Here is a 12,456-nt window from a genome sequence, read left to right as displayed (position 1 = left end):
GCATAAGAGGATGTTGATTTTACACATGTTCAAACTCTAACTGATTTGCATTATCAATATATTACTTCTCCTTAAAATCGGCCAGGAGGTTTAGTAGCAATGTGTGGGGACAAACATATGACCAGTTTGTCGATTCATCAACCAAAACCATAAGTATTTATATGGTCCGCATTTTGGTCGGATTAGTCCACATATATTCCCTTGAATCAACTTTGAAAAGAGGGTCATTTCTTATCTTTGCAAGGAATGATATAGAAATCAAATTCTCTAAACGAGTAGGCTTGACAAATTGTGTAGGCACAAGATCCTTACTTCGGGCAAGGAGATGCGTCGTAGCATCATGTTCGACATAAGTGTCCCAAACGTTCGTGCCAAGGTGAGTAAACTGCTCAATCACCACGCTCTTGGTTGGCCACATGTGGCGCTCCCCAATTAGGAGGCAGCCCATTGACCCCAAAATATTGGCTTCGGGCTTTTTATTTTGGAGGTGGTGCAAAGATATTCTACTCTATTTTCTTCAGTGGTTTCATTCATTATCTTTGTCATCTTGAATATCCTTAAGACGCAATGCCGTTCTTCCAGAACGGGGAGAATATAAGGTCTCTTAAATGGTATTGTAGTACCATTCATACAACGAGGAGCGTGCCAATAATCATAATCAAGTTGGATGAACATGAAATCGTTGCTAGAAATGTGATTTAGGTGTAAAGTTAGTGTGCATTCATCCAGACAACTAACTTTCCCACATTTGTACCTAATCACGTGTTTAATGGAATTCGGTCACTGATATACAAGAAACATGATTCAATTAACTCGTATTCAATGACAATATCCATATTATAATCCATAATTAAAACAAACACCAAAGTTGAATCCAAGGACATACAAAATGTTCTTAAAGTAAGCCAAAGTTACTAAGTGGATTCGTCCAATAAGGCCCTCCATGTTAAAATTCTGTTGTTCAAACGGTGTTCGGTAGAGCAAAATTAGTCTCACATATTGGTGGTACTCCTTAATGACATTGGTAGGAGCACGAACAAGTGTGTAACCAATGATTTATTCCATCAAGATGGAAGTAGATTATGCAGGGTTGAGGTTCGGGAATACAATCCCTATTCTTAAAGTTTTGGGTCTTATGTGCTAATGATCACGCTTCGAGTGTGATGCCACACCTTGGCAAGCCCTGATTCTACCATATATTGGAAAAACAAACTCAAAATGGGATTGTTAGAAAGACAGACCCATACAAGTTTGAAAGGTTCCAACCGAAGCTATAGAGGTATGTCCGGTACTCCTCTACCGAAACAGAGCATACATTTTGGTAGGCTTTGACCTAATTGGGTTGAACCATTTGGTAGACTCCAACCGAAGCTGGGTCTATTACTTTCTTTCACATTTGTGGTAGTAATCAGATATGAGAATTTGGTAAACTTCCGCTATATCTACACTGCTGTTTCATGAGCGAGTTAGAAACATGAGATGATGAGAAAAGTATTCTCCAGTCAAAATTCGATCGAATTTTATAAACTTTGAATCATACTCATTCAAAGACATAATCATGGTGCCCTTCAAGCAATGTCTTTCAAGATTAGACTTCCGTAGAAGCGAGCCAAAGAGCCATGGAATCCTTGTTGGGGAGATATTACCATTTAGTTATGCTTCAGGCATAAGTATTCAAATGAAGATCATGGCAGAGGCTTATTCAACTTTTCCATACCATTAGTGGCTTCAAAAGTTTCTCAACTTCTTCATAGTCAAGTAGAGATTCACGTTTTGTACCCACTTAAAGTGGTTTCTGCTAGAAACGTCCAAATCAGTGAATCGAACTTGTGACGGTTCGACAATCCACTGAATGGAGGGAACAAGATTGTGATTGGTGCTATGGGAAATAAAACATCCATAAGCATAAATGTTAGAACATTCGGATTCGGTTTCTAAGACATGGTTTACATGAAAAGCTTCGAATTTCCATGGGCGTATTGTTTTATGAAAACTTTGGGTTTCAAGGGCACTAAATACGAAACTATATGTTTAAGTTTAGTTATGAACTTCCGGTTCATAAAAGGAGGAACCTATAAGAAACCATAATACATTATACACTAAATATGACTATATGACTTTAGGGGCCACGAAAAGGCTGCACGCCTTTGAGTCGTGGGTTGGGATGAGCTCAGCAGTGAAAAGGCTATTGCAGGCAGACCATGATGCAGGGACAAGGGCTTTCCAAGCATCAGGCTTGCCGAAGTGGGCCAGCGTGCAATGGGCAAAGCCTGTAAGCAGCAGACTTGCTGGTTTAGGCCAGGGGCATGAAGACAAAGCCCATCATAGCTATAGGGACCTAGGCCAAAGCCTGGTTATTAGTGCGTGCCCAGCAAGCCCAAATGATTGATGCCTTGGTGGTCCAGACATCAAACGACGTCGTTTCAGGGTTGCACAATGCACGGCTTGGAGTCGTAGCTCAGCCGCAAAAAATCCCAATTTTTTTTTTTTTTGACTTTAGGGTTTTTTTTTTTTTTTTTTTTTTTTTTAAAGCCCATTTCTAATTTCTTTTGATTCTTTGACTCACAAATTTCACATAGCAACAAATTCGTAATGCATGAAACGTGTATTAAGGGGAATGTTTTCATGCTTCATAGTCATTTCGAATATCTTCCTTTATTTTAAGTGTACCCGATTGACAGAAAACGACAAAAACATTTGAATTTGTAGAAGATCCTTCTTGGAAAGTCGGAATTGCATCTCCAATGTGTTGTATCATGTTCAACAAAGAAAAATTAAATTGAATCAATAACATGTAAATTAATTTAATAAAATAGTAAAATTAATCATAAAAAGAACAAAGTGGAGGTGAGACAACAGTAGAGAGAAAGAGAGAGATGTGTAATTGTGAGATGTGTGTTATTCCACCTCATTGTGCCTTTATTTATAGTAGCAAAGAAGGTAAATTCCTACCCAATAGGATTATAACTCTAAGAGGGAAGTTTCTCAAAAATCTAGGTAAGAAAATGAGGCTTGCTTACTTTTAATATCTAGTCTAAAAGATATGGTAGAATCCCATAAGGATATCCCAGATATGATAGAATTTACACAATCACATTCATAACCTAATAGGACTGCAACAAGATTTAGATTCAAGTCCCTTAATAAAATATTTAGATTGTTTTTTGTTTTTATGGTGGTATTCATATTCAATTGTAACTAAAGGCTCACATGGATGTGATAATATATAAATATTTGTATTGAGTTTGAAATTTAGTTATAGTTAATCCATTGTGCGGCTTGGTTAAATCATATCCCCTTAGTATAGAATATCATTGTATAGAAAATAACTTTATTTTTTTATAATTAAGTAAAAGATTTTTATCACAAATGATCCCTGAAATTGACCCATTCCATCAAGATGGTCCTTGAAATTGAAGATCGATCAATGTAGTCTTTGAAAATGAATGTCGCAAATCAATGTGATACTTCCGTCCCAATTGCGTAAAAAACTCTGTTATGTGCCACAAGTTTAATTAAATATTGTCATTTAAGTTAAAAACATTTAAATACTAAAAAAAAGTTATATTTTTTTGTAATTTAAAACTCAAAAATTAAAAAGGAAAAAAAAAGATGACTACGGGCTCGTTTGGATGTGCTTTTAAAATGACTGAAGCGTTTTTAAAGAAAATGTTTTTGGGTTCCAAAAGCACTTTAAGTGCTTTATGCAAGAAGCACCAGTTATGTGCTTCTTCTATGAAGCACTTTAAGTGCTTTTCTAGAATTTACTTGAATTTTTACCAATGATAGTTTCAAAAATATTTTTACCAAAAACGCTTTCGGTCACTTTAAAAGAACTTTCAAACGAGCTCTACCACTCTAGATCCCCAACCTCCAAATCGAAGCCAGCAACGTCGGCAACGTGGTCTTCGTCGACACCCACGTACCACCAAGTTCCTCATCTCCCCATGAATAACATCCACGCCGCCCTCGTCCACGTCAAGCTCGAGTCCTCCATCAAAGTCTGCTCCCCTATTGCCCTCAATGCCTTGCAAATTTCCTATCTGTCTTCCCCTTAGACTACGGCCTATTCTGTGAAAACCCCGAAGTCATCGACACCGGCAATGACCTCCGTTACTTCAACCTCTTCCACGCCCAGATCGTCGACGTTGACATCAACATGGTCGTGTTGGAAACGGATTGGCCGTCCAAAGACGACTAAGTTGAAGTCGACTCGGGTGGGCTGGAAGGTAAGAAGATGATGAACAGTCATCTTTTATTTTTTTAATTATAAAAATTAAAAATAGTTTTTTATTTAAATACTTTTAGTCATAATATTTTATTAGGTTGTATGACCAAGCATAACAAAACTTTTGAGAATGACCACATAGATTGCGGCATCCATTTTCAGGGACTACATTGATCGATTATCAATTTCAGGAACCGTCTTGATAGAGTGGGTCAATTTCAAGATTAAAAAAAAAAACCTTAAGTAAATTAATTGTTGAGATTTTGTTTGTTATGAAAAAAAGGAAATTTGAATCGGGACGCATGGATAGAAACCAAGACTTATACATGTTGTGTACTTTGATTTATAAACTTTTATACGTCTATAAACACTCTGCAAGTCAAGCGTATAATGGACCCAAATTAGACACCAAAAACCCCAAAAAAGATGACCTAAATTTTCTGTTCGAAATTCAAATCACCTCTTCGATCCCTTCGTCAAGCTATCTGTTAATTTAGGCTGTGCTAAGAGCATCTCCAATGGGAACCGAATTGCAAGATCAATTGGGCTCAGTTGCCATCTGCCCAAAAATATTGTTCCATCAGTAGGAAAAATGGGAGACAATGGGATTGAACAATTGCAAGGGCTTGTACCCAAGTGAAGCCTAGCAAACAAAGGGTGGGCACCCCTCCCCACGTGAAGCTCAGCAGACCCTTTGATTTTGCAAGGGCTTGCGCCCGAGTGAAGCCCAGCAGACAATGGGTTTGCCCTTTAATTGCTATTATCTTCCAACAATGGGTGGATATGCTCTAAGCAATGATTTTTGGGCCATATGTGACATGTCTAATGTGCAAGCCCAACATAGGAGGCTACCTTTGCAAGCCCGTAAATAAGGCCATATCTTCTTAGACGACAATCACAATGTTCTCACAGATGTACATAATACATTTAGTCATCTACATGTGGCTTGATAATTAACAACGATCACAATATTGTCAATACACCATGGAAGGTTCACTTTAATAGCTAAAGGCTAAACGATTTTTTTTCCCTCAAAAAAAAAATTAGGCTAAATTATAACCTAATAGATATATAGATTAAAATATAAAATTACTTTATGAAGCAAGACCAATTAACACCCTATTTTACTAAGGGATATTGTTATGGAGATTCAATTTGTAAACAAAATTGTATAAACTAAATAACATGTTTGTTATTTAAGCGTTAAAAAACGTGCCAATTTCTGTTGATGACATAATTTAGTTTGTAAATTTTGATCTCTCTAGCATTTTAGAGTGTTTGAGAGGACAATACATCTAAATTAAATTATTATCAATCAATTACCAAGTCTGACATCATCTATGAATATACGAGAGAGGATCCTCGCGCGGATCCTCCAGTCACATCCTTTCATCGTACATCGTGCAGCTAATTTTTGTCAAGTATTGTTTATATTCAATTTTAAATAAAAAATTTACAATAATTTCTGACCGCACGATGTACAATGAACATAAGTGATTTGAGGGTCCCATGATCCTCACAAAGAGGATCGGGCGAGGATCCTCATTCTAAATATACATCAGATTCTAAATATACATCAAATTCTAATGTCATGTCCAGTTTGTTGGGATTGTACTTTTGGTATGATAGGAGGTGGAAGAATAAAAGGATGGAATCCGTTCTGTATGGACAACTGACGGAGAAGCGCGATGTTTATTGCTTTGGAGTGGTTATTTTGGAGCAAAAAATAATCTCAAATATTCTGGAGGCGACACGTGGATTTTTACTTAAGAAAGACAAGATTGCCTTCATTAAAAGGGCAGGCTCTTCAAATACTCCCACGTGTAGCTCACACCTCTGAAGATCCCAGCAGCTAAAGACAACTGCCCACAATTCACCTACCCTTAGCAAGGAAAAGTCAAAACATTAAAGATAAGGATTATTACCCAAATCCTATCTTTAATACATTCCCAATTGAAGAATGACTTCATTCAAGTAAGTAATCCCTATTTAAATCAATTAGAGATAATTATTCCATTATCTCAATATATTATTTCCTACTTAATATCTTGAGAATATTTCTCTATAAATACCTTGGCCAATAGGATGCCGCCATGTGTAGGGTAAAACCCTAACACTATGGCCGATCCTCTTCCACTATATATACCCCATATTCTGCCAAATTTGGGAGAGCTTTCGCTACCCTAAAAAGCCCTAAACACTCTACTCTCCTAAGAGAAACTAACTTAGGCATCAGAGATCCATTGGCCTAACCCCCCCTCAACCTCATGGGCGCGTGAGGCTTAGGTCTTTTGATCAAAGGTGTTGATTGTTTTGCAGGTGCATTTTCGTCAAGACTGAAGACGGCGGAAATTTGCATCAACAAATTGGTGCTTTCATTGAAAGCTAATTTAAATACTCGAATAAGCCTCTTGCATTTAGTTTTTTTGAATTTTATGTTACGTTGAATTTCTCACACGTCGTATCAATTAATTTTTCCTAGAAAAGTTTCTTGATCAATCCCTGAAGAAAAGATACAATGGTAGAAAATACAAAAACCACGACGAACAGAACCAGTACGTACAAGGATTTGGACCGGAGAGTGGAGACGAGGACATAGCCATACGACAGCGATCCTCAAGGCTTAACGCGATGGCATGAAGAGCCCCATCGCCATAGAGCCGCACCACCACCATAACGACCTAGCAGCCACGGCAAGGCTACTAGGCTGCAACCCAAGTCTCTGCACCTTTGCCCTTGCAGCGCCGCAACCTTCAAAATCCTGGGCAGGAGGCCCAGTTCCACTTTTTGGCCCATGGGTAGAAGGCTCAAGGCTTGGTAGTTGCCACAACAGGCCCAGCCCACTGCAGCAGCAGGGCTAATCCTGAGCCTAGATCACGGGAGCCCAACGGGCCCAAGCCCAAGCCACTTAGCCAGCAGGCCACAGTGTGACAACCTAACGGCCATAAGGGCCCAATCCCATACAGGCCCAAGACGAGCAGGCGTCGGCCCAACGCGCAGCGCATGGCTTAGCCACCTAATCGGGTTGGCCCGCCCCGCAATCCGGCTTGCGGCCTAATCTAATCTAAGGCAACCTGGATCCATATTTCGACCATTTGTCCCACGATAGACTCATGATTATTTTCACCCCATTTTTTCTACAGGAATGCTCGTTCTAGGCTCAAGCTTTGTAACTGCAGTTCACTATACTTCCACCACACATAGAGATGTCCATTATCCAGACTTTTCCAATCCAAATGGTGAGCATCACCTGCCCCAGCAGGTCGCCAATTTGACAAGCGCCCTCGCGCAGCAGACCACCTTGGTGAACCAGTTCATTGAGCGTATCGAAATGCATCGCCCCCCCCCCCGATAAGGTGTCCCGAAGCAAGACGAGGGCAGAAGAACATGACTCATTCTAGCAACGTCCTAACAAAGAGCCAATCAGCCCACTACGAACCATGCGTTCGGGTAGTGTGCACTTTTGCTTGGGCCCTATGGGAAACGTATTATCCTGCCTAGATGCGTAAAACAGTGTTCATTCTCGATTCAGTTCACAAGTCAGAGTGCATTTGAGGCTGGGTCCACACTTCGACGAACATTGAGGACATTCTAGGCAGTGTTCTAAAAAACGGCCTAGGCGCTGGGCGGGCACCATCCGAGGCGTTTTCTTGCAAATCGGCTTGAAAAATCGACCGGGCTCTAGGCAGTTTTGTTTTTTTTTTTTTTTTTAAGTTTATTATATTCTAACTTCTAATTTAGATTCTAAGTTTCTTCCCGTGCCCTGCAGCTACCCTAATTTCAGAAACCAAGAACTCTCGTCGACAGCCACTTCGTCGTTCGTCCACTTCGTCTCTTCTTCTGTCACCTGCGACGTCTCTTAGTCTCAGAAAGCCTATCAAATATCGACGACTCCGAGCCCGAGGTATGCAGATAATGCGGCCATTGCTTTCTTATTCTTATTTTTCAATTTTCTGAATTGTTTTTGTCGAATGGTGTCTGCCCATTCACTATACGTTCATAAATTTAAGGTTGGTGCCCAAAATATTTGATGATAATAAGAATTAATCTTGCATGCTACATTGTTGGACTTTTAATTTCATAGTTATTGTGAAAAGTTTCATTCTTGGTTCATGACTGTTGACCTCATTTTCCAAGTCTGATAATTAAGGGGGGGAATTTAATGAAAGATTAAAGCAGAGATCCTGAAAGTTACACCATCTGCCCAGCAAAGAACATTTTCATCATAGCCCATTCGGTAGTCCGTATAGTGATTTGGATTTGTATGTGATTGATTGTTGCTTCTATTTTTTGTTTGTGAATCAATATGGAAGAACTCATGCTTCTGTTTTTTAGGTTGCTGGATACCTTAACAGTAAGGAGGTGGAACGGTTTAAAAGATTAATTTGGGAAGTACTTAACAAGGAGACTACAATTAGGTAATGCCTTTGCAAGTTTATAAGTTTTGACACATTTGTTTTCACAAGGATTTGGTGCAATGGCCGACTTTATGAGATTGTGACCGTTTTGTATATACTATATATGATTCATATATGAATGATTGAGCTAAAGGTCTGGAAAGTACGAGGTATGTATGTATAGGTTACGGTAACAAGTTACAGTTGAAGAAAGAAAACAATTATTGGAAATAATTGAAGAGAGTGGGAGAGATGTAGAGGTAATGTCCATGTATAATCTTTTATAAAGGTGGTAAATTTTATATGTGGTCAGAGGATAAAAATCCAGGTTAGCATAAAATTCACCTTAAAATATTTGTAGGAAAATGGGGAACAGTTGACAAACTTACTGGAGGTTCAAGTTTTGTAGTAAGTTTGTGAATTGGTGCGGCTTGTTAAAAGTACTTGACTGAGAAGAAATGACTTGGATATGTGGAATACAATAGGTAGGGTTCTGGATTTATGTATTCCGTGCCTTTTGTCTTCAGTCGAATGGAGTAAATGGGGATCATTGCAGCTGTGTGTGCTGTGTGCCTTACAAATATGTCAAAATGTATTAGCTTTAGAAGGATGGTGATTTATAGGTGCTATTAGTTATAGCTGCGAAAATATTTACGGGTTGGAAAGCTGTTTATCTGCTCTGCTGCGAGATACTTCTTTCGCTTATGTAATGAATTGTTTGATCTACATATACTTCTTTTAAGATCCTAAGCACATAAATAATACAACAAATTCTGAATGTGTGCATTGTTCTCTCTAAAGTGTATGTTTGGAAGATTCATTTAGCTTATTCACCATTCTTTGTCGGATTCCCATTGCAATATCATTATCTGCTCTTGCTGCTAGCTTTGATGCATGGGTTCTGACTCTAAGCCATTTTACTCTCTTTGATGCATTGTTCTGAGCCATTGCAGTAGATATATTGATCTTGACATTGCATGATCCATTTTACTCACTTTAAAACGTTGTGCTTTGACCAAAATAGAAAAACAAAACAATCTGAGTTGGCTTATAAGTTAAAATACTGTGATAGTTTTTTTATGGGAGATTAAGACCTAAAAGTTTGTAATGTTTATTTTATATGAATTTTAGGACTGTTTCTTGTATGATGATTGGTACTTCATCTTCTGGAGCATCTACTGCAATGTCGTCCTCCTCTCAATCTGAAAATGTGTTGAAGCGTAGCTCGGAAGATGTGGGATGGGAATATGGGATCTTGGCAAATCCTACAAACACAGATAAGGTGAAATGTAAGTTGTGTAACAAAATCATTAGTGGTGGAGTACATAGATTAAAACAACATGTAGCCAACATAAGGGGAAATGTAGCGGCATGCACACAGTCTTCGGATGAAGATAAAGCCAAATGTAGAGCCGCATTAGAAGAAGCAAAAAATAAGAAGAAACAAAGGGATAAGCACAATGTGGAAGTGAGGGAAGAGGTGCAACTTCAACAAATTCAAGAAGAAGAAGACGTTGAAGTGATTGGGTCAAGGAAAATGCCTCGCACTCTTGGACCTATGGATAGGTTTGCATCCGCCATCAATCCTGATTCTTCAAATGAGGGAAGTAAGAAGACTCGGCAACAAAACATCCATGATGCAATTTGGAAGGAAAGAGCACATCAAGTGGATCAATATGTGGCTCGATGGGTGTATGAAGCCGGTATTCCTTTCCATGCTATTGATAATGATAGCTTCAAGCGTGTAATGGAAGGGGTTGATCAATTTGCCCCGGGTTACCTACCTCCAAGCCAATACGAATTAAGGGAGCCATTATTGAAAGAAGAGGTAGAAAGAATAAAAAAGTCACTCAAGAAACATGAAGAAGAGTGGGCTTTGAATGGTTGCTCAATCATGACCGATGCTTGGAGTGACCGAAAAAGAAGAAGCATAATGAATTTATGTGTCAATTGCAAGGAAGGCACCATATTTCTTTCTTCTAAGGAATGCTCTAGTGAAGCACACACCAGAGAATATATCTTTGAATATGTTGACAAGTGTGTTGAAGAAATTGGGCCTCAAAATGTGATTCAAGTGGTAACCGATAATGCTTCTAACAATATGGCGGCAGCAAACATGATGAAGAAAAAGAGGCCGAATATGTTTTGGACATCATGTGCCACTCATACTTTGAATCTCATGCTTCAAGGGATTGGTAATCTCCCTAGGTTCAAAGGAGTTATTGACAAGGCAAAGGCTTTCACCATCTTCATTTATGCACATCATAAAACTTTGGCATTGATGAGGAAGCATACCAAGAAAAGAGACATAATAAGGCCCAGAGTCACTAGATTTGCAACTTCTTTCCTCACATTGCAAAGCTTGATGGATAAGAAAAAAGACTTGAAGGTTATGGTTGCTAGTGAAGAATGGGAACAATGCAAACATGTCAAGACTACAAAGGGGAAAGCGGCATATGCTACTATATTGAGTTCACATTTTTGGAGTGGGGTCTTACTTTGCTTGAAAGTATTTGAACCTTTATTCAAGCTACTTCGAATTGTGGATGGGGATAAGAAGCCATCAATGGGGTTTTTGTATGGAGAGCTACAAAAAGCAAAGATGGAGATTAAAGAGACATTCAAGAACAATGAGGCCAACTATCAACCAATTCTTCAAATTATTGATGAAAAAGCTCGTGAGCGGCTTGATAGTCCATTGCATTTGGCGGGCTACCTCTTCAACCCTTATTATTTCTTCAAAGATCAAAGCATACAACATGATCCAATTGTCATGGAGGGAATTTTTACTTGTGTTGAGAAGTTCTTCCCCGATAACTATGAGGTTCAAAACCAAGTGATAAATGTTGAGATGCACAAGTATAGAGTAAAAGAAGGTGGATTTGGAAGACATTTGGCCGAACTTGGATGCGTTGAGAATGATGAAAACTATAATCCGGGTATGAATATTCACATATGCTTATTTTATTTATTAAATTTGAGTTTACTACTTATTTTTCATTACTAATTGTGTGCTTTTTTTCTTCATTAGTTGCATGGTGGTATAATTATGGAAATGGTGTGCCTCATTTGCAAAGGATGGCTATAAAGATACTCTCATTGACTACAAGTTCATCCGGTTGTGAACGAAATTGGAGTTCTTTTGAAGGTATACATATAAAGAAAAGGAATAGACTAGATACAACAAGGTTAAATAATTTAGTCTATGTCCAATTTAATGCAAGGATTATGAATAAGAAGAAAAGAGAGAATGAGAAGAAAGTGGACATACTCCTTGCAAGTGAAGCTAGTATGGCTCAAGGATGGATTGTGGAGGGTGGTGATGAAGAACTTGAGCTTGGCTCAGGAATTGGAGAGACATCAGAGGTAGGTAGTTCCCTAGAGCCTAGGGGGAGTTCTAAAAATGTTGAAGTAAGAGAACTTCATGAAGAAGATTTTATATCGGATGAGGACACGGAAGAAGAAGAAGGAGATGATGAAGAAATTGAGTTCGAGTCTGACACAGAGAGAGTCTTGGAGGGATATGGTGAAGAAGAGTTTGATGCCTAGTAACTTTCGTAACTCGATTTTCTTTTCTGTTAGTGTTTGCATATGTAGAATTCGAACATTTGACTCATTGTTGTTAATTATATCCTATAAAATGTATGCCCATCACTCGTACTCATTGATGTTAATTATGTGAAATGTTTGTGCAGCATTTGTACATTTGACTCATTGATAGTAGATTATGTGAGATGTATGTGTGTCATAGACTCATAGTAATGTTGGACTTGAATGTTTCCATAGTTCTAGTACAAAAGAAGTAATGGCGGACATACTTGAATGAATTAG

At 38.5% G+C, this 12,456-nt stretch overlaps 1 protein-coding gene across 1 annotated transcript; it reads left to right on the top strand.

Moving 5' to 3' along the window:
• The first annotated feature begins 9,760 nt into the window (after nt 1-9,760).
• LOC114825474 (uncharacterized) lies at nt 9,761-12,174 on the top strand. Its single transcript, XM_070826390.1, has 2 exons — nt 9,761-11,564; nt 11,657-12,174. Exons 1-2 carry the CDS (start codon nt 9,770-9,772, stop codon nt 12,172-12,174), a joined length of 2,313 nt encoding a protein of 770 aa, XP_070682491.1. The 5' UTR covers nt 9,761-9,769.
• Nucleotides 12,175-12,456: the final 282 nt, after the last annotated feature.

The sequence above is a fragment of the Malus domestica genome, chromosome 08, assembly GCF_042453785.1.
Source record: "Malus domestica chromosome 08, GDT2T_hap1".
Lineage (NCBI taxonomy): Eukaryota > Viridiplantae > Streptophyta > Magnoliopsida > Rosales > Rosaceae > Malus > Malus domestica.
This window is presented reverse-complemented; position numbering and strand designations above follow the sequence as displayed.

What these genes read in the sequence shown, in the direction of transcription:
- LOC114825474 (XM_070826390.1), top strand. Translation starts at nt 9,770, where the DNA reads ATGATGATTGGTACTTCATCTTCTGGAGCATCTACTGCAATGTCGTCC. An exon ending in TGATGAAAACTATAATCCGG is followed by an intron (nt 11,565 to 11,656) that starts GTATGAATATTC and finishes TTTCTTCATTAG; the next exon opens with TTGCATGGTGGTATAATTAT.